The 23,096-nt window shown below is 42.0% G+C and overlaps 1 protein-coding gene across 1 annotated transcript in view; it reads right to left on the bottom strand.

The window, feature by feature from the left end:
• Nucleotides 1-23,096, bottom strand: part of LOC121002910 (probable assembly chaperone of rpl4) — a 408,505-nt gene that overhangs the window by 299,166 nt on the left and 86,243 nt on the right. Inside the window, exon 8 of the mRNA XM_040434561.1 lies at nucleotides 22,075-22,143. Coding sequence (XP_040290495.1) covers nucleotides 22,075-22,143 — 69 coding nt within the window. The remainder of the gene's footprint in view (nucleotides 1-22,074; nucleotides 22,144-23,096) is intronic.

The raw sequence follows: 23,096 nt of genomic DNA, 5'->3' as shown, positions 1-23,096 counted from the left end.
TGTTTTTTTGCAAACTTTCAGGTGTCTTTTACTAAGAGAGGCTTCTTTCTGGCCACTCTGCCATAAAGTTGCAGTCATGGTTGACCAACTGGATGTCTCTCCCATTTGCACCCAGGATCTTTGGAGCTCAGCCAGAGTAACCATTGGGTTCTTGGTCACCTCTCTTACCAAGGCTCTTCCTCCTCTTCTCTCTACTTAATTTGGAGCAGAGCTAGGCCTCTTTGCTCTTGAGAACTTTCAGTGCAGCAGAAATTTTTTCTACCCTTCTCCAGATCTGTGCCTCCTCACAATCCTGTCTCTGATCTCTACAGGAAGTTCTTTCCTCCTTATGGCTTGTTTCTTTTGCTAATTATGCATTGTCAGCTTTGAGACCTCATATAGACAGGGCTGTGTCTTTTCAAATAATGTCCATAATGTCCAATCAACTGAATTTACCACAGGTGACTCCAATCAAGGTGTAGAAACATCTAAAAGATGATAATGAGAAATGGGAGGAACCAGGGGTAAATGTCACGTGTCATAGTAAATGTTCTGACTTACGGTACTTATATCCTTGTTAAATTTTAGTTTTACCTTTTTAATAATTTTGCAAACATTTATAAAAATTATTTTTTCACTTTCTGTGTATACGTATGAATATATATATATATATATATATATATATATATATACATACACACACACATATACATATACACACACACACACACACACACACACACACACACACAATTTTGGCCCACATGTAAATGATTTTTCATTTATTATTATTTCATTATCCAATGAACACGCTTTAGAAATAATGGCACAACCTTCAATTTTATGTGCCAACTGCTGGTATTTTGCTTTTAAAAAAAATATAAAAAAGACAAATTACATGCTTTTCCTTTTTCTATTGATTTAGGATCACTCAGAGGATACATGCTGTGCCCTAAAGGTACGTAGCCCAGCGGTAAGTCCCACCCGCAGCCAGATCCTGTTCACTTATTTAGTTGGGACGCACTGTCCAAGCTGCAGAGAACATAATCCACTAATTATAAATAATTATTCATTGTACAGATAAGGAGCGCACTGTGTTGTTGAATAATAAGGCACGATTACTAGTCACAAGGCCTGGAAGAAAACAGTTATAATTTAAGGTCTCCTTCCTCTGAGATAGGATATGTATCACATGGCAGTGAAGGAGAACTAAGATCTTCAAACCTGGGAGAAGCTCCATCAAGTCTAGGAAAAGTTTTCCCCCACAAAGCATCATGGTTTTCAAGTTTGGAAACGTATAAAACGTACATGAATATGTGGTGGCCTAGCCTTCAGCTTCCCCCCCCCCCCCCCCTCCACGTATTGTCCAGCTTAAAGTAATGGTCATTTTTAGACAACCCTTTTCTATATGAAGCTCATTGAGGATGTAACCCTCTGTAAGCTGAAGGAGATGGCTTCTGAAAAGGGCATGCCTTGTTTGGAGAGCATCCATCCATCACAAACGTTATTCAATTCAAACAGCCTTCCACTAACATGGAACCTCTTTCAAGGGGTTGCCTGCTTTGACCATACCTACATGTTGACAATAAGTAGATGACAAAGCTCCACCCAGGTATCATCTGAGGGAGAACTGGTAGTAAGTGTTAAATTTCCCAACAGTGCCACCACAGGAGATATTAAGCATTACACAAGGGTTATTCAAATCAATAGGATGAATGTGTGATGCAGGACAGGACAGGAATTCCAGAGAATGAAAGAGAGGTGCTTTGTAAACATTCCACACTCTGGCCAAGAAATGCAGATCCTGAACAGAAGTCCCCCCTCAATTAATTTAGAATTCCCTAACAGAGTACATGAGAACGTGTTTTCTAAACCAGACAACTTTTTAAGGATGAGCACTCCTGAGAAAGACACTTGGGGAAAAACTGAAACTGTTGTGCAAAGAAGAGGGCCTGAAGTGCTCCTTGATGCATGATAGACAGATTCCTCCTTTAGTGTCTTTTCAATCCCTTGGTCATGATCTGCCCCGGTAAGCATAACGCAGTGAGGCCTCTTGCACGCGGCCGTTGTGCGGCGGTTACGTGCATCGAGGACTGCAATTTGCGGTCCCCAATGCACAGGCAACGTCCGTGCGGCGGCCAGTACGGATCGAGACCCATTCAACTTGAATGGGTCTGTGATCCGTCCGCACAGCAAAAAAATAGAACAATACGGCCACGGCCGGGCAACGGCCATGTGCATGAGGTCCGAACCAGTTGTGCCTAGAATTTTTCTTTAAAAAACTGGCTGAAAAACAGTAATTTCTGGTGGCCAAAAGGGCTCCAGATCTTATTTCCTATACCACTATGTCTTACCATCGGCCACATATCCATTTAAGCACTCTATTGCATTACTAAGGTAGGTTTGATGACTTTATTTTGTACAGGTCACACCATCTTCCTAATTGAGACCCTCTTATTTTGCACCGGTCATTACATTCATACGGTGAATACTTCTTCCTTTCTATGATCTGCAGCCCAGCTGGCCACCACCTGACACCTCCGAGCAGGCCTATCCCTGCTGATGTGAGAACAATTGTACATTTACACAGCACGGGTCCTTCTTTACAACTCAGCACGGCAACTCAGAAACGGATTGCAAAAGCAACTGCCACGCTGGGCGACTGGCGTGTACGACACATGAACATGGTAAGCCAATGATAAAATCACAGCACGCAGCTGGTGAGGCACAGCACTACATACATGCTCCTTAAGTGATCCATCCATACACAGCCAATAGCAATACATCACTTCACTGATAGCAATGAAAGCTTTGTCTCTTCCCACTGGCATCTGCTGTACACTCCCGCTTCAAAAAGAAGACAAATGAAAAAGTAATTTGTTTATAAAAACATTGGTGAAAAGGTTAATCATTTATGAATTAATATGGCTGATCACTACCAAGTCCATTTTGTCACGGTATTGTAGGAAACTGTCAAGCTTGTGCTCAAAAGGAACTGAAAGGAGGCATCAAATCTCATGTCAAATACTTTAAGAGCCCTAAAAATTTAAGTAAAAAATGAAAGTGGATGTAGGTGGCCAATTTGTTCCCTTTCTGACAGTAAGTATTAATACACCAATAACGCTTGTAGTCATCCACAAGGCCTTGAAGAGCTTCCCGTTTTGCTATTCTATAGTTTGAATGTTCCTCAAGACTAGAGGCCAACAATATTTGTCATTAAACCTTCTGCTGAACATTGAGGGACTACAAAAGTCTCCACAGGAACACGGACAACCAATATGGTCATCCCCAATTCATTAGGGTGCCTGAAGGTCTCAAAAATGGAAAAATACAGCATCAAAATCCAGATATTTTTGGAGTTTCCTGTTGAGTGAAAAGTGTTCTTCATCAATCTTCTTTGTAATGCCAGAGTCTAATTTGACACCATGTTGGATTACTGTTCTAAATGTCTTGTGTTTGCAGCTATATCAGAAGACAACAGTATTAAATTAACATGGTAATTTTTGGGAAGGGTTTAGTTGTCCTAAACAAGAAGCCCAACACGGTAAAATGCTTAATGTCTCAGAGTAGAGCTCCACTGGAACCACATTTTTCTGAGTTTCTTTAACTGACTGACTTCAAATAAAACCTTTAGGGTCTTGATGACAGGTCATATGGACATATAGAATCATATCATCCTGGTCCTCAACTGGGATTGGTGGCCTCATCACAACTATGGGTGGTTGAATGTCAAAAGATGCAAATTATTGAAAACTAAAACACTCTGATTGCTAGAGTCCAGCCAATGGGACCCCACCGATCACAAGAGTGATCTTACTATAATCTATCTCTATGAAAATAATGAAATGGTAGCAGATGGCACACCATTAATTTGGAGAACTAGGTAAACTACAGTAGTTTCCATGGTCAGCATGGGTCACATTAGTTGGACCCCCACCGTTCAGAATCCTTTTTCCCTATCCTATGGATAGGGGATACGTTTATATCTTGGGACAACCCCTTTAATACTGTGATGAATCCATCATAGAACAGGCATCAACTGCATCCAATATAGTCCACTGACTAATTATAATGGAGTCCATAGAGTCTTGTCATGGGGTCCAAAATGTTTCTGGAAAGAAAAGACGACAGGGGCTTCTGACAGAACCTCCAATGCAGATACAAACAAATCCCAAGTCAACCCCTTGCACTTTTGTGTTAAGCCTTACATATCCTTATGGTTCATTTTCATTTAAAGGGGTTATGCCATAATTTACATAAAAAATGAAACACATACAGTATAATACAATACATGACAACCTATTTCTAACAAAGCTAGAACCAGTCCTGTACCTAACATGGATCCAGAGCTCTCCCCAGTCACTGCTGTGCTAGATTTATTTCAAGGTGGCAGCTCACGGGGTGTGTCCTTTCCACTGTATCACAGCTAGGGAGGTCCCTTCTGTGGCAGCTCTCTCCCTATCATAGCTCAGGGAGTATGTCCATTCTGCTGCAGCTCTCTCTATGTAACGGTCCCAGCTTCTAACAGTAGATATGGTAGGTAGTAGTTAAAAGGAACTGAGCATGTGCGACCACCTCAGTGGGTGGACATGCACATTACTATACAGATTTATCACCAGGGGCGCTAATTTAATGAAGTAAAAGGAAGATACACAACTGAGTATGTTTGCAACAGAAAGAACTTGATAAAAATAACTAGTCTTTCATATTGAATTTAAATATAAATTGGCATCAACCCTTTAAAGTCCAATATGAATGGTGTAAATCAGGCATGCTCAACCTGCGGTCCTCCAGCTGTTGCAAAACTACAACTCCCAGCATGCCCGAACAGCCTACAGCTATCAGCCTACAGCAGGGCATTGTGGGAGTTGTAGTTTTACAACAGCTAGAGGGCCACAGGCTGAGCATGCCTGGTGTAAATAAAGCAAGTAATAAAGCAATAAGAGATAATACATGAAATACTTAGACCCAACATACATTAAATAAATTCCTGTATGATACTATGATAATTGCACAGAGGGTTGTCTTTCTTTCAGGCCATTGTCCTCTTATTATGCGAGACGCATGGCTATGTTCCTTTTGAACGTTAAGGGAATTCTCTGAGGCTTTTACCCAATTTATTAATTCAAACTAAACTGGGCACACATAACTTTCCAGCAATTAAATACCAAACCAAATCAATTGATGGCTGATAGAACTAGGATCCTACAAAAAGGCATAAACACAATTTTTTATGGTTAATTTAGCCTTTGACAGTTGGTAGAACCGGTCTTTACCAATAGTGAAGCTTGCAAATACGTAAAGGCTAATATAAGCTATAAAAACTATCTAGACGTGATTAATCTTAAAGTGTTAGAAGCAGGGAAGACTGTGTTAAAGTAAAAAAGCCCCATCTTTATGGTCTGATAGTGACAAATGTCATTGAATGAATGCTAGTTATGAGAAATGCCTCCGGAAAGTTAATGTTAGAGAAAGCAAGCCCCGGTCCATGTCTTAACCTGTTTTAAAGGACTTATCCAGTTAGGACTATGGCTGCCCAGCAGCATATAAGAAAGTAGGTTATTATACACAATGCAAGCTGTTATCTCAAGAGAACCTAACTCGTTGATTCCAACGAACTCCAATAGTCTCCAAGAGCTGAAAGTCATGCTTGACATGGTTCTCGACAGAATAATAGCCAGAGGACCTGATCATGTCCCATCTCTATTAGTTCAGGAGTCTCAAAAAGTGTACCATGCAAAGTTAGTAGACCTCATTGTTGTTGCAGGTAGGAACTAAAGATTAGTGTTGATCGTGAATATTCTAATCACAAATTTTTAATCGCGAATATCGGCACTTTGAGAATTCGCGAATATCTAGAATATAGTGCTATATCTTCGTAATCGCAAATTTTTTCATCAGTACCCATGATCCCTCACTGCTTCTTACTTGTGGGTCAATGAGAAGGCTGCAATATCTTTGACTTTAGGAGTAGTGTTGATCGCGAATTTTCCAATTGCCAATTTCCGCAATCAAGAAAATAATGACTGAGATCACGGATTCTCGAATATATGATTAATATTCACCCAAATATTCACAAAATATCGTGAATTCGAATATTGCCCCTGCCACTCATTACTGTTAAAGGCATCGTACATGGCTGCTTTGGTCCAAAAAAAAAAAACAGGGCCAGGAATTGTCCGCAGGTTTTGTGTGGTCAGTCCCATTGACTACATTGGAAATCCATGGCCATTGACAACATTACTTTTGTAGTTTTCAACTTAAGAAGTAATTGATTGTGGATAATTTCAGTGTTATGATGGGCCTAAGAGGTTCTCCAGACACTACTGTTTTGTAACCAAAATCCATTAATGGGGATGGCCCAAGATTAAAACTTATCCCCTATCCACATGGAATGGTGGAGACCCAACCGGTGTGGAGACCCCCACCCCCCCCGGGAGGATCACGATAAGGGGGTTCTGCCCTGTGTTGTGTGTTTAAATGGAGTAGCAGTCAGCCATGGGACTGCCAAAGATAGCCTAGCCGGGTTCTACAAAGGTGTCCTCCAATGTAGAATGAGGCCTTATGCATGTTTCTACTAGTTGTGTGAGATTTTAACATACCTTACAATTCTGTTCCATTTACTTTCTTTTGAAATAAGCTTAAAGACCTCACATATATTACCACAGTGACCAATCACTGTCAGCCACAGTCAACAATGGTGTGTCACCTGACGTTCCAACAAGAAGAAATCCAGGTTGCATTCTTCTAATGATTATACATTTATTCTTTATCCTTTATTCAAAATAAATGCCCACCGGAGCAGTCACATTAGGCTGAATCTTGCTGTATTATTTAATTCACTAATCAGCTTTGCTGTACAGACCAGGAAAGGGTCAGCAGAGTCATCTCTTTATCCTTAGAAGGTGGGCTAGTAAATAACAGCATATGTGTGGGTCCCACAAGAAAAAAGGTTCCAACAAGCACCACAGCCCTTTCTTGGTGTTACAAGACATAGCGCTGCTCTTGCCTACTGGCTATGCCTGCCATTGCACCTCGGCTCTCTTAAAGTGAATAAGACTGAGCAGCAAACCCAAGCATAGCCCATATACCAGAGAGGTAACACCGCAAAGGGGTAGCGGTATGAAGAGGCCTTTCATTCCTAGGCCTTGTGGGGCACTAGGGATATGTCATCAATGTTTTAACTCCCTCAATGACTTAACTGAGGTGTGGTGGGTCCAAAAATGTAGCAGCATATAATTGTCACTAGTGCCGGTGAAACATGGGAATTACTCTGGATCTTGAGTCCAGCCTGAAGCAGAGACTGCCATGAGTGACCCAAAGATCGCCAGTTGTGTCTATAATAAATGACAAGCCATGGTAAGAAATCTCCCACCGGAATCAATCTTCGAGGAGTCACAAATCCTATCCAGCTCAGTGTGTGCCACGTTAATCTTCCAATAATTCACATGCATTCATTAAATTCTGCAGAAAGCGGGCCCCGGAGAACCGATCGCTAATGCAAATCACCACCTAAGACGACGGTAAAAAAATAAATAAAAATCCAATACCGGTAAAAGCATAAAACACATGTATAAAATACACTCTTAAAGGCACATAGGTATTGTAATGCTGCAGAATGGAGGCTGCCCGTGTTGCTATGACAACCGAGGGGGAAAAAACGCTTAATTAAACAAACCAAAATAGCGTCTGGTTGAGAACAATGAACATGTTGAACGCCTAATTGAAGGGTTCGGCACGGAGTCAGTTGGAGAAATGCAAAGTTATTTAATTAATTATCGATATGCACTGCCCGTATTATTGGCAAACAATCCGGCGACACGCTGCCAAAAAAAATGACTTAATGAATTCCTCAATGCGGAGAAACAGACATTGGAGATTAATGTTCACTGGACAGATTATGGTTAAAGACAATCTGCAGGAGGCAAGAAGAATGGATTTTCCTTCAGGCAAAGTCGGCATGGAGGATTTTGGCAGGAGGATCGAAACCCTGCAGCAACTGGCACTAAATACGTTGTTTAATGGCCTAAGGGTCAAGAACGGAACAACAGTTTATTAACGCCGACCCCCGCAATCCATTTACGGACGTCCATTATGAGGCAGGGGATCTGCCTTCAATGCGAAGACTTTACAGACTATTTCCGCTTCTTGGGAAATATTAAGGAGCAGCAATACACCATGAAGTGATCCAAATTCAAGGAGTGTACATACCATAGAGGCTGTCAGGGGCCCTTGGAGAGAGGGAGGCTATTCAGTAGAGAGAATCTGTGCAGCACTCACTACAAGAACGTGCAGTACACCAGGACAGGGTAAATTGTTGTAATGTCTTTTTGCTAAGTGAAATGTTGTGATTTGCTGTATATGTATGGTATACCTAATAGCACTGTGACTAGACGGTTTAGGGTTAACACCTTGACGTATCCCTTTAGGTTGTCAGGAGATGGACCTGGGCCCGCCCCCTGCTTAGTGAGTAGAGAGTCTGGCTGTGCTATAAGGATCTACTTGTGCCAATTTTTTAGAGCTAGACCAGAGCTAAGAGAACCTGCATCTCTGAGACAATCCAAGGGCAACTTTACCAAACGTGCTCCAGAAAGAAGAAGTTAGATGGTCCATTATCTGAAAGGCCATGAACCAGAGTCCGAAAGCAAGGTATTGTGCACATTTATGGCAGAGAGGGACTTTGCAAATATTACTAACACATCCTTCCACACTTGGAGACACTGGCCAGTCGTGTCTTAATTTTGTACCTCTCAGCCAGGGAATTTGCAGAAACGTACAAAGAGCCTCACTGTGTGCCTAAGGTTCTGCAGAGAGACTTTAGAGAAATAGAGAGAAGGAGTACTACAACCTCCACCTTTTCTGCTGTCCAAAGATTGCTACTGGGGAAGAATTGCACCGTGATTTACTTGGAACTGTGCCTTGTTACTGTTGGATGTACTACTACTACTACTACTACTATTCAGCTCTTTAGTAAGGAGAGACTTATTTATTTACACCAACTGGTACAGACTTCACTATTCGCTTGCCATTGCACCCAGACCAACACCTAATATCAAGGGCACCCTAACTACCACCAGGTAGGAGTCCCAACAACAGGGTGTGCCGGCCCCAGGGAGATCCAGAGGGGAGACTGCTCCTGTCATCTCTGATTACTACAACCACCACTCCCATCATCCACACACTTCTCAGTGGGCCACTGCAAACACTCTGCTAGTTAACAAGGAGCAGGGGAGTGGAAAGGGGTGGAGAAGGAAAAACACCTTTATGGTCCTGGATAGCAAAACTTGGCACCATAATTGAGGGGTCCAGTTTGGGGTCTGCTATTGGGTCCCCTCTCCAAAAAAAAGAGTAGGCCACACCTTTGTCTGTCAGGACATAGTAACATAGTACATAAGGCCGAAAAAAGACATTTGTCCATCCAGTTCGGCCTGTAATGTGAGAGTTATAGCTGTGCAATGGCAGGAGAGCAGAAGGCTGGGGACAACTTAAAAAACAAGGATGGCTTCCCTGTACGGTAGCTCTTGATTTAAAACTTTGTGTAAACTTTTCCCAAATTCCAGTATATAGACCACCATGAATAACAATCCATAATGTGTCTAGGTTTTAAATGGGGTTTCCAGTATTTAGATGTTGATCTCCTATCCTAAGGATAGGACATCAGTATCAGATCGGTGGGGGTCCGACACCCGGGACCTCTGCTGATCAGCTGTTCTGAGCAGCCGCCTTCACAGGAAACTATACAGTGGACATAAGACTGTGTAGTTTCTGGTGTACCTCAAGTGAATGAGAACTGAGCTGCAGTACCCTGGCACGTCCACTACGTACTGGATAGAACCTTTAAAAAAAAATACTACTTTCTGATGGAAACTCTTCAAATTATAATATATCTAAGATGCTGCCAATAAAGCTGCTACAAGTATGGCTCTCTTTTCTTTCAATGAGACCACTAGGTCAGCCAAGACCATCAAGACAATCCTGTAACGCCATGCTAGACTAAAAATGTTTGCTTCTCTTTTGAAATTGGTGATGGTAGAGGCAGTGGACGTGAAGAAGCTGAAATTGTATTCTACGTGTCACTAGAAAATTTTATCACCCACTCTAGATTGACACCTCAGTTACCTCCATTGGACTGATCGCTAATTAGTCATAAACCAAAGACTAACTTCGCCTCGTCATTAAACACTTGGCTGACCTCTAAGAGTCTACTATTCCCAGAGGCCTAATTCTGGTTGATTATTGGATTTTTCTACATGCTTTCTGGTGTCCTCCTGAGCACAAAAAGACAAAGTTGTCTCGGTTTTCCTGTAAATTTGCGCTAATTATGTTGTCCCCACCAGGACACCCCTGCAAGAATGACCTTTGTGATAATCCGCATGGAACCAATATCCTTAACTGTCATATCTCCATGAATTATTCACAGTTAAGTTCTGAGATAAACTCTTAAAATTAGTGGGGGAAAAAACTTACATCTCTCAAATGTAAACCTTAAAAGGGGTTGTCCACTTTTGGCTTTTTGTTAGAAGGCTTATTCTTTCTAACTTGAGGCGCCTGGTCCAGAACCGAAAATTTACAATCATAATGCATGCATCTTCTTATGTTCAAGATGGGCATCTAGGCCCCCTAGATGCCTCGAGTGTGACTGCTACATATGCACTCCCTGTAGCTATGACCATGGTGTCCATTGAAAACAATTGGATTATGTAATGCCCGACAGCTAGGGCCCTAAAGAATTAGCTGAAATCTGCAGAGCTAATATTGAAGTAGTTTTCTACTTTTCTACTGAGTTTTTAACTTTTATACTGATTTTATACTAATGACCTAGGGATAGGTCATCAGTATCTGATTGGTGGGGGTCCAACACCCAGGACTCCCACCATTTAGAAGTTTGAGAAGGCAGCGGGGCTCGCAGCCGCACCGCAGCCTCCTCTCAGCTCACCAAGCACAGTGCCGTACATTGTATAGTGGCTTTGCTTGATATCACAGATCAGCCTCATTCACTTCAATGGGGCAGAGCTACATCTAGGCCACGTGACCTATGAACGTGACGTCACATGGCCTAAGCAAAGCTGTGAGAAGGCTTCTATTGAGCCATGAAAATCTTAATGGTGGGGGGTCCGACACCCGTACCTACACCGATCAGCGGTTGCAAAATAGCTCTGGTGGCAGAAGTAGGTGTTGAAACTACACAGCTCCATCCATATACTGAGGATAGTCCAGCAATATGAAAATCCTGGACAACCCCTTTAAAAGGTCCATGTGCAGAAGGCACAGCATGAAATGCTACATCAAAGGCTGAGAAAGGTGTTTTATGGAAACACATGGCCTGATAAAAAAAATGAGATTCCCGAGTGGTTAATAACTTTTAATGGTTAACTGAAAAGATTATGACAAGATTGCAAGCTTTCGAGACCACTCAGGTCTCTTCCTCAGATATTTTAAGATGGACCTTTTAATGCATTGAAAATCAACTGTATGGGACTCCTGTGTGGCACCAGACTTCTTCCATTGTTTCATAGAAAAATAAAAAAAAGTTACTAAAAAGCTAATAAAATGAAATCAAAAAGTGCACCCTTCTTAGCTTATGTCTGGTCCCGTGTTATTGATCATTCCAAGCATTAACGGAAAGAATCTGACGGGCAGCAGATCAATGGGTTTGTTACGGAGAGATGTCTCTTGGATCCATATCTAAAAAGTACACGTGAAAAGGATGGAAAAAAATGAAAGACTGGGATTAGACGTCTTCATTAGGATTCATGTTCAGCGAGGTTTTTTTTTCCCCTCTGTAAATTCTCACAGTGATGCATATGAAAAGAACTTCAGACTGGAGGTAACGCTCCCACGTTAACACCTTCTCTGCAGCTCTTATGCTACGTCTCTGCATCCTGAAATCAAGCAGAATACTACTTGACCTTTCCATTGGTTTCTTAGCCGTGTTTAGAGGCGATTACTTCCAGCTCTCGAGACACGACAAACACTAAAGCGCAGGAAGTGCTTGCCTAATGTATAGAGCCTACTTTCCAAAGCATCGCAACGACGTAATAAACCGGAGCAATGTATAAATCACAACGGAAATAAAAAAAAAAGGAAATCAATTAAACCTGGGGAAACGTCGCTTTCCCGACACCAGTTTACGGTCATAAAAAGACGGCATCTTATTTCATGGCGGTTAATGCTAGAGCGTAATAGAATATAATTCCATCATGTTCATTACTTTGTAATCCTTAAGAAAGCCTCGTGATTTACATGGATCTGAGAATCTCTTTACGACTCTCCTGAGTATTTTAAATGGCATAATAAAATAATGCTACTGATTTTACTTACTGCTATGATGCGCTGTGCACGCTCATGATGAATGGTTTGTACGTAATCTTTCTGGCAGGGCCAGGATTTCATATAATGTTCTTCGAAGATGTCCTTCCGCTTGCGGTTTAATGCTAAGCCTTCTCCCATCTTGCTACATAGACCACGGTACACTATGTCCAGTGCAGAGACACTATACCATACTTTAGTGGATGTAAATTCAACCACATTGATTGGGTCCTAAATGGCCTAAACACACAATATTGTAAAGCAGAAAAAAATACCACAGGGCGGCACAATATGCCACCCCAGCAGAACCAAATACCACAGTGCCGCACAACATGCCACCCCAGCAGAACCAAATACCACAGTGCAGCCCGATATGCCACCCCAGCAGAACCAAATACCACAGTGTGGAATAAATTACTACCCAAGGAGAACCAAATACCACAGTGTGGAATAAATTACTACCCAAGGAGAACCAAATACCACAGTGCAGCACAATATACTGCCTAAGCAGAACTTCTCATATATTTTGTTCTGCACTGTGGTATATGGCTCTGCTGGAGCTGTTGTGCAGCAATATGGTATTTGGTTCTGCTAGGGTAGTAATTTGTTCTGCTCTGTGGTATTTGGTTCTGCTGGGAAAGTATTTTGTGCTGCATTGTGGTATTTGGTTCTGCTGGGACAGTATTTTGTGCTGCATTGTGGTATTTGATTCTGTTGGGGCAGTACATTGGGCTGCACTTTGGTATTTGGTTCTGCTGCACCTCTATGGTATTGCTGGCCCCACACAATTGAGTTGACTCCATCTACCTATGTTGACCCCAGCTTCGGTCAATTTGGGCCCGCCTACAACATGGGGCCATTTTTTCCCCAAGGCCACTTTAAATTCCCAGTCCACCCCTGGTAGTAGACAAACTCCTTACATTTTTTAATTTAAAAAAAATTGCAAAAATTATTTGTAGCTCTACATAAGAATACTGCAATAATAAAAAAAAAAATGCCCCAAAGGTGTCCCTGGTCTTTAATAGAGAGGGATCCCATTTCTTGTCCAGACTGGAGGGCGGTTAGAACAGGCATCTCTTGCTCTAGAACAGTGTTCCCAACCAGTGTGCCTCCAGCTGTTGCAAAGCTACAACTCCCAGCATGCGTGGACAGCCTTTGGCTGTGCGGGCATGCTGGGAGTTGTACAGGGTGGGCCATTTATATGGATACACCTTAATAAAATGGGAATGGTTGGTGATATTAACTTCCTGTTTGTGGCACATTAGTATATGTGAGGGGGGAAACTTTTCAAGATGGGTGGTGACCATGGCGGCCATTTTGAATTCGGACATTTTGAATCCAACTTTTGTTTTTTCAATAGGAAGAGGGTCATGTGACACATCAAACTTATTGGGAATTTCACAAGAAAAACAATGGTGTGCTTGGTTTCAACGTAACTTTATTCTTTCATGAGTTATTTACAAGTTTCTGACCACTTAGGAATTTTAATAAACAGCAAACTAAGCTGCAAAAAACAGTGTCAGGCAGCGGCTGCCAAGGCCAATAAGATAATGGGTTGCATCAAAAGGGGCATAGATGCCCGTGATGAGAACATATTCCTACTACTTTACAAATCACTGGTCAGACCACACATGGAGTACTGTGTACAGTTCTGGGCTCCTGTAAACAAGGCAGACATAGCAGAGCTGGAGAGGGTCCAGAGGAGGGCAACTAAAGTAATAACTGGAATGGGGCAACTACAGTACCCTGAAAGATTATCAAAATTAGGGTTATTCACGTTAGAAAAAAGACGACTGAGGGGAGATCTAATTACTATGTATAAATATATCAGGGGGCAGTACAGAGATCTATCCCATCATCTATTTATCCCCAGGACTGTGACTGTGACGAGGGGACATCCTCTGCGTTTGGAGGAAAGAAGGTTTGTACACAAACATAGAAAAGGGTTCTTTACGGTAAGAGCAGTGAGACTGTGGAACTCTCTGCCTGAGGAGGTGGTGATGGGGAGTACAATAAAGGAATTCAAGAGGGGCCTGGATGTATTTCTGGAGTGTAATAATATTACAGGCTATAGCTACTAGAGAGGGGTGGTTGATCCAGGGAGTTATTCTGATTGCCTGATTGGAGTCGGGAAGGAATTTTTTATTCCCCTAAAGTGAGGAAAATTGGCTTCTACCTCACAGGGTTTTTTTGCCTTCCTCTGGATCAACTTGTAGGATGACAGGCCGAACTGGATGGACAAATGTCTTTTTTCGGCCTTATGTACTATGTTACTATGTTACTTATAAAATGTGTTCAATGTGCTGCCCATTGTGTTGGATTGTCAATGCAACCCTCTTCTCCCACTCTTCACACACTGATAGCAACACCGCAGGAGAAATGCTAGCACAGGCTTCCAGTATCCGTAGTTTCAGGTGCTGCACATCTCGTATCTTCACAGCATAGACAATTGCCTTCAGATGACCCCAAAGATAAAAGTCTAAGGGGGTCAGATCGGGAGACCTTGGGGGCCATTCAACTGGCCCACGACGACCAATCCACTTTCCAGGAAACTGTTCATCTAGGAATGCTCGGACCTGACACCCATAATGTGGTGGTGCACCATCTTGCTGGAAAAACTCAGGGAACGTGCCAGCTAGATGAACAGTTTCCTGGAAAGTGGATTGGTCGTCGTGGGCCAGTTGAATGGCCCCCAAGGTCTCCCGATCTGACCCCCTTAGACTTTTATCTTTGGGGTCATCTGAAGGCAATTGTCTATGCTGTGAAGATACGAGATGTGCAGCACCTGAAACTACGGATACTGGAAGCCTGTGCTAGCATTTCTCCTGCGGTGTTGCTATCAGTGTGTGAAGAGTGGAAGAAGAGGGTTGCATTGACAATCCAACACAATGGGCAGCACATTGAACACATTTTATAAGTGGTCAGAAACTTGTAAATAACTCATGAAAGAATAAAGTTACGTTAAAACCAAGCACACCGTTGTTTTTCTTGTGAAATTCCCAATAAGTTTGATGTGTCACATGACCCTCTTCCTATTGAAAAAACAAAAGTTGGATTAAAAATGGACGACATTAAAATGGCCACCATGGTCACCCGCCATCTTTAAAAGTTTCCCCCCTCACATATACTAATGTGCCCCAAACAGGAAGTTAATATCACCAACCATTCCCATTTTATTAAGGTGTATCCATATAAATGGCCCACCCTGTAGTTTTGCAACAGCTGGAGGCACACTGGTTGGGAAACACTGCTCTAGAGGACCCGTCTTGCCCTGAATTACATAGACAATCCATTTATTACAATGGGCACAGTGTAATGCTTCATTTTACCTGTGGTGGCGCTGTAGGGAAACTGAGCAATTACTCCTAGTGAAGCCCACACATTACAATTGATCGTTTGGGATCCCTGCAGAGGGATAGTTTTTTTAATTTGCCGTTAACAAGTAAGGATAGTTCAAATTGGAGAACCCCTCTAAAACAACTTAGAATAAAAATATCTGTTTGTCACTGCACCCCCGATACCAAAAGTCCAAAACTGTAATCATGGATGATGCTTGGAGTGAAAAAGCAGCCCCACGCCTTGGCCTTATAGCTCTCTGTCAAATCTTTGCAGAGCAAAAGGATAGATATGGCCATAAATACTAAATAGACATTATAAAATGCATATATAGTTAATAAGGATAAAGGAAATTTACACAAGGCCTTTGCCGCGTCCCTGCTGTGAGATATGCTGCGCAAAAACCGAAGCGTGACAGCGATGAACGGAGCCGTCCCAGAAGAGGCTGAACGCTTTGAACATCTCCTGTCTTCAGGGACATGATCTAATTATTTTAATGCTACACTTAAATCTGTGGTTTCATAGTTATTAATGGCCAAATGACAGTGCCTTTTAAGCTCGGCAACATAACAGATTGCCTGGGACAATGTGGGAAAATAATACAAAGCAAAGGAGCGAAAGCAAATACATGATTTAGGACACTGAAAACAATTATATTGTAATCATTCTGCTGGTTGGGCGTATGACCTCGAGCAGTGTGGGGCAAGCAACTTTAGGCATGCAGAGGAAACTAATCTTGGATATTACACAACCGTCTGTGTATTTGCTAGTAGTAGAAGGAGCCTATAGAAAATGTTCTACCTCATTGTCACGTGCATCTATGTCTTTTTTGATGCACTCCAAGATAGCGGCAACTGCCTGGCACTGGTTGCTAAAGTTAAAGCTAGATGCAGACATCTTGTTGGTATTTAAAGGCTATGAACACCTTCGGAGGCAATTTGTTTATGACTGTACTTTACTCATTTGGTGCTAAAAAGCATTTTTTTCAGCTGACCTGTTCCCGTTCTGTCTAGATACTGTAGGTATAGACCTTATCTCTGATCTCCTGACAGCTCATAAACACTCATAGCTAAGTTTTTATCAAACTGATAAGAATAGGGCTTAAATGTGTGTTTTGAGCTGTCAGAACAGGAACATGATAAATGAAATTTAACCCTGTAACACATCAACTGAACAACTGTTTTTAACCCCAAATGAGTAAAATGCAATCATTAAAGAACTGCCTCCAAAGGTGTTCATATCCGTTAAATACTTACGGTAAAGTATGATCATTATTGGAAATTGTAGTACATTGGAAGATGAAAAGAGACTGATCACCTAACAAAGGCATGGTCAATTCTTCCATATTATTACTGAAGACTGATAAAGAGAAAAGAAATTCAAGGTGGCCATATGCATTAGATGCATGTTGGCCAAGTCCATCGATTTTGGTGGGACCAGCCATCATCTAACCTGTATGGGGGTGTCCCAACACATCCTCAATAGCAGTGGTCAGGGTACAAGAAGGACCAAGCTTGCTGAATTTCTACATTCTCGATCCTTTGTTCTGAAAGGAGATAAGTTGCCATCAGAGGAGTCTGGAAGCAGCCCTCTCTTTTGAGAAGATAGCCAAGGGTTCAGTCAAAAGCTAGAGTATGGTCAGCTTAACCCTGCTGGAAGTGAACTACTCCCCCCCCTCTTAGCTTCAGGAGGGGTTTCAATTACTGAACTTTATGAGCACTCTAATTTCTGACCTGCATTCATACTTTAGTACCTGGGCTTACTGAAGGATATCGTGGTCTTATGGTGCGCAAGGTAAGTAAGGGGTTTTGCCATTCATTATTTTATTTTTTTATGGTGCTGTCCAGGGTTTTTCACAATGATGACTTATTCTCAGGAGAGATAATAAAATCTGATCAGTGGAGGAAAACCTGCACCCATGTAACCAGCTGCTCTGCAGTAGCTCTGGAGTCGGATGTACACAGCTCCATCCATTGTGTGGTGGACTCAGATGGCCACTGCAATGCTGCTCCGGTTCACTTGGAGTTGCGCTGTTTAGAGATTATTATCACTCACATCAGCCCATGCCCCAAAAGGAGCTCACAATGTAAATTCCGAATTAACCAGTGTTTTTGGAGTGTGGAGGGAAACAGAAGCAGCCCCATGCAAACCTAGAGAGAACATGCAACTCTTCTCTTACAAGAATGCACAATTTGAGACAATGCCCCAAATGTGCTCAACCGAAGGCGAACCTGGTTTATGGGGATGCCCAAAATTACAACCCTATCACGAAAGTTTGGAACGTGGAGGTTAGACAAACTCCCCAACAATGTATTTTACAATATATACCCCAAGACCAGGAAGCGGAAGATACCAATATTGTAACGACTAAGGGCCCCTACATTGCCAACAAAAAAATTACATCCTGAGAAAATGGCTAAAACCACAATTACCGATATTGGAGGAGGTGATTGGGACAATGAAGAGAGTGATGTACATGGATAGGTTGAATACAGAAAGAAACAAGGAAAGAGCCACGGAGAAGTTCTTTAAAAAATGGCGATCGTTTATTAAGTCATCCCTTATAGAGTATGAGATTCAGGAAGTTGTAAAAACTTTTGTGGAGATGACATGGTTTCTTACGGCACAGCAAGCCAAACATTTGGGTAAAATTATCGGTGTGACTCGGCGGTGAAAAAAAAAAATGGATTAGGATGTCATCTTTTCCTTTTGTTTTGTAAATCGACCAATTGATAGTCAAAGGACACTAGATTCTTAATGGACTCCAGATAATATATCAAACTAGGAAACAACTTTTGTAATGAAAACGATATGTGATGGTCTAAGATGATATTTTTATTATTTCTGTGTAATGAATCTGTACACTCATCCTGATCTGAATAAAAGTAAAAAAAAAAAAAAACATACAGCGCTGTGATGATGTTGCCCTTTGGCTGGATTCCAACCCAGGCCAAAGTGCTGCCAGGTAACAATCAATGTTAATCAATGAGCTGCCATACTACCCAACCTACGACTCATCATAAAGGGCTGGTCTCTTTAAAGACATCCCCTTTGAAATCGTAGCCGGTCCATCCTTTAGGTGATCGTTTCACTTGCAGCAGTGCTAATCAATGTTGAACTTCCACCTATGGTGGAGCTGGGTCCGATACAGTGAGGGTATATGGAAAAGAGTCATCCTGATGAGCCCCTCGTAGGCAAGGTGTAATCCTATCTAGGCCTAACCTACGACTGCCAAAAGCACCATTGCATAAAATAAGCAGATGAGAGACTCTCAGTGCATTTCGTACTGCTGGCTATATGACCATCAACCAAGCGAGTACCATATTTCTCGCTTTATAAGACGCACCCGATGATAAGATGCACCCCTGGTTTAAGAGGAGGAAAATAAGAAAAAATATATTTTTCATCAGACCTCATATCAGATCCTCAGATAATACCCTTATATATATCAGGACATCAGATCAGGCCCCCATATCAGGACATCACATTTGACTCCCCTATCAGAACATCACATCAGCCCACATTGTCAGACCCCCATCAGACCTCAGATCAGCCCACATTGTCAGACCCCCATCAGACCTCAGATCAGCCCACATTGTCAGACCCCCATCAGACCTCAGATCAGACCTCAATGTTAGACCCCATCAGACCTCAGATTAGATTAAAATAAAAAAACTCATCTTACCTGTCCTGCGCCACGGCTCCTGTCCTGCGCACACTACGTCCTGACACTGTACGTGGTCAGGACAGTGAAGAGCTGGCCCCAGGAAGGAAGACCAGGCAGGGTGAGTACTACAAGCACTTGCGGCGCTTTGCTCCCCGCTCCCCGGCACATAATACATACTAGTGAGAGCTTCCATAAGACGCACATACAGTCTTGTGAAAAAATTAGGACACCCTTTGAAAGCATGTGGTTTTTTGTAACATTTTTAATAAATGGTTATTTCATCTCCGTTTCAACAATACAGAGAGATTAAAGAAATCTGACTAAACAAAGAAAACTGAAGAAAAGTCTTTTCAAGATCTTCTGTAAATGTCATTCTACAAAAATGCCTATTCTAACTGAGGAAAAAGATAGGACACCCTTGCCCCTAATAGCGAGTGTTACCTCCTTTGGCTGAAATAACTGCAGTGAGACGGTTCTTGTAGCCATCTACCAGTCTTCGACATCGGTCTGAGGAAATTTTACCCCACTCCTCAATGCAGAACTTTTTCAGCTGTGAGATGTTTGAGGGGTTTCTTGCACGTACAGCCCTTTTCAAGTCACCCCACAGCATCTCAATGGTATTCAAATCTGGACTTTGACTTGGCCATTCCAGGACTCTCCATTTCTTCTTTTTCAGCCAATCTTTGGTTGATTTACTAGTATGTTTTGGGTCATTGTCATGTTGCATGGTCCAGTTCCGCTTCAGCTTTAATTTTCTAACTGATGGTCTCACATGTTCTTCAAGCACCTTCTGATACACAGTAGAATTCATCGTGGATTCTATGATGGTGAGCTGACCAGGTCCTGCTGCAGCAAAGCAGCCCCAAACCATGACACTTCCACCTCCATGCTTCACAGTTGGTATGAGATTCTTTTCTTGGAATGCTGTGTTTGGTTTACGCCAAACATGTCCTCTGCTGTTGTGTCCAAATAATTCAATTTTGGACTCATCTGCCCAAAGAACATTATTCCAGAAGTCAAGGTCTTTGTCAACTTTATCGCTGGCAAATGTCAGTCTGGCCTCAATGTTTCTCTTGGAAAGCAAAGGTTTCCTCCTTGCACACCTCCCATGCAAGTTAAACTTGTACAGTCTCTTTCTGATTGTAGAGGCATGTACTTCTACATCAACAGTAGCCAGAGCCTGCTGTAGTTCTCGAGATGACACTTTAGGGTTTTTGGATACCTCTTTTAGCATCTTGCGGTCTGCTCTTGGGGTGAACTTGCTGGGGCGACCAGTCCTGGGCATGTTGGCAGTTGTTTTGAAAGCCCTCCACTTGTAGACTATCTTCCGGACAGTGGAATGGCTGATTTCAAAATCTTTTGAGATCTTTTTAAATCCCTTCCCAAACTCATAGGCTGCTACAATCTTTTTTCTGAAGTCCTCTGACAGCTCTTTTGCTCTCACCATGGTGCTCACTCTCACTTCAACAGTCAGGAGCACACCAAACTAAATGTCTGAGGTTTAAGTAGGGCAAGCCTCATTCAACATGCAGAGTAACGATCTACTAATTATGTGCACCTGGTGTGATATACCTGTGTGAGATCTGAGCCAATTTAAGAGGGAATACATGTGAGGGTGCCCTATCTTTTTCCTCAGTTAGAATAGGCATTTTTGTAGAATGACATTTACAGAAGATCTTGAAAAGACTTTTCTTCAGTTTTCTTTGTTTAGTTGGATTACTTTAATCTCTCTGTATTGTTGAAACGGAGATGAAATAACCATTTATTAAAAATGTTACAAAAAACCACATGCTTTCAAAGGGTGTCCTAATTTTTTCACATGACTGTATACATATAAGACGCACAGCCATTTTTCCCCCACTTTGGGGGGGGGGGGGGAGAATGGTCTTATAAAGCGACAAATACGGTATCTCAAGCATTTTAGTCACACATTATTTTTTCCACTACACAGCAATAAATAAGAACACAAACAATGCTCTAAACTGAAATTACATTTCACAATCAACATCTTTTCACAGCAAGACCCAGACCTTTTACATAATTTAAAAATGATTATTAACCGCTATTGTACGCTGAGTACATAGAGATATTTTACCCTGCGTCATACTAAAATAAAACTGCAAAATACAGAGCCATGCACCGTGGGAATAAAACAATGGTGACTATTACTATTCAGACTATGACAGCAGACACAACGTGTGCATCGCTAAACACTGGCCACTTATCGGGAGGAGGTTATGCATTTTGCAGTCAATTTACATGGATAAGCTAACATCAAAGCAAGGCTACGTTCTGCTTAGCCATATCACTCGATAAAAAGATCCACAGAACAGGCAGACATTCCCGCATTGTTTACCTAGAACATACTGCACTGCACTCTCCGACAGCATGATGGATGGGATGGAAATCTAGTTGGGGTATTAATTCTGAGCTGAAAAGCTAGAGAGTTGTTCTCTCTCTTGATTTTTTATTTTTTTTTAAATGTAATGTCATATGGTGGTTGAATAGGACTCGGAACGGCAGGAGCTCTGCGCTGTGCCGTCATATCCTTACCTCCTCAGGGGCCATGTGACATACAGGGATAATGAAACACTTGCTGTGCTTTATAGGTGCTATCATCCAAATTGACATTTCAGAAACGCAGAAAAGTTCAGGGTAATTATGAAATATCATCGTCGTACCGTATAGAGAAAAGGGGACACGTGAATCTGTTACTCCAGGCTTCACCACTAACGTGAACAGTTAATCCCGACAATAAAAAAAAAAGACTAATGCAATCCTACCTCAAAGTTTTCAGCTTCTATGAGTAACTTGGCCGTCGAGATCCGACATTCATATGCAGGCAATTTGGACTGAAAGAGAAAACAAATCACAATTTACAATATCGCAAAGAGAAATTCTATAGAAAGTGTTCAGAAAAAGTGTAAAAAAACTTGACTTTACTCCTCTTCTACTGATGTCGAGTTACCAGACATTTTCTTCTATATAGAGGTTAAAGGCTAAATTCTGTATTCTGCAGATTTCAGGAGACGGCACTGGGGGCTCAGAAAAGGAGTCATTACTTTTCAAAGTTTGCGGCTATACACCGATGAGCCATAACATTAAAAACCCTAAACTTGTGTAGGTTGCTCTCATGCCGGGATCCTGCATGAACTCTACACGATCTCTAATGGTATCAAGCATTGGACCAAACAGGCTAGACTAGTCTCCCATGTGTATCCCAGCCTCGAACATGACCCTGCCACCGGTTCACCCGTTGTCCTTCTTGGACCACTTTATATAGGTACAGACAACACCCCACAAGACCTGCTGTTTTGGACAGTCTCCTGACCCATCACAATTTGTCCTTTGTCAAGGTTGCTCAGATATTTACGCTTCCCATTTTCCCCGCTTCCAATACTTCAAGAACTAACTGTTCACAAGTTTCCGAATACATCCTATGATTTTACAGGTGCTAGCATAACATGATAATTTTATTTACTTCACCTGTCAGTGGTTCAGGGCACGAGCAAACATTGGGGCATCTATGTCGGGTCGAAAATGTGGTGGCCAATGGCTACACAATTCTTCATGTCAAAATGAGGTTTTTCTCTTAAGATTGTGTGACCCTTGGCATGTATAGTGTGCTCTTAATTTCTTTCTATTGGAGTTCTGAAAATAGCAACGTGAGCACGCTCGGTTATTTTCAGAAGTCCCAAAGAAATTAATGGAAAGCGCACTGCACAAGCGCGGCCAGAACTCCATTCACCTCTATGGAACTGCTAGAAATAGCCGAGCTAGCACTCAGCTATTTTCAGGGTTCCTT

This window comes from Bufo bufo, chromosome 5 (assembly GCF_905171765.1).
Source record: "Bufo bufo chromosome 5, aBufBuf1.1, whole genome shotgun sequence".
Lineage (NCBI taxonomy): Eukaryota > Metazoa > Chordata > Amphibia > Anura > Bufonidae > Bufo > Bufo bufo.
The sequence above is the reverse complement of the archived record's forward strand: the minus strand, read 5'-3'. Positions and strand labels throughout refer to the sequence as shown.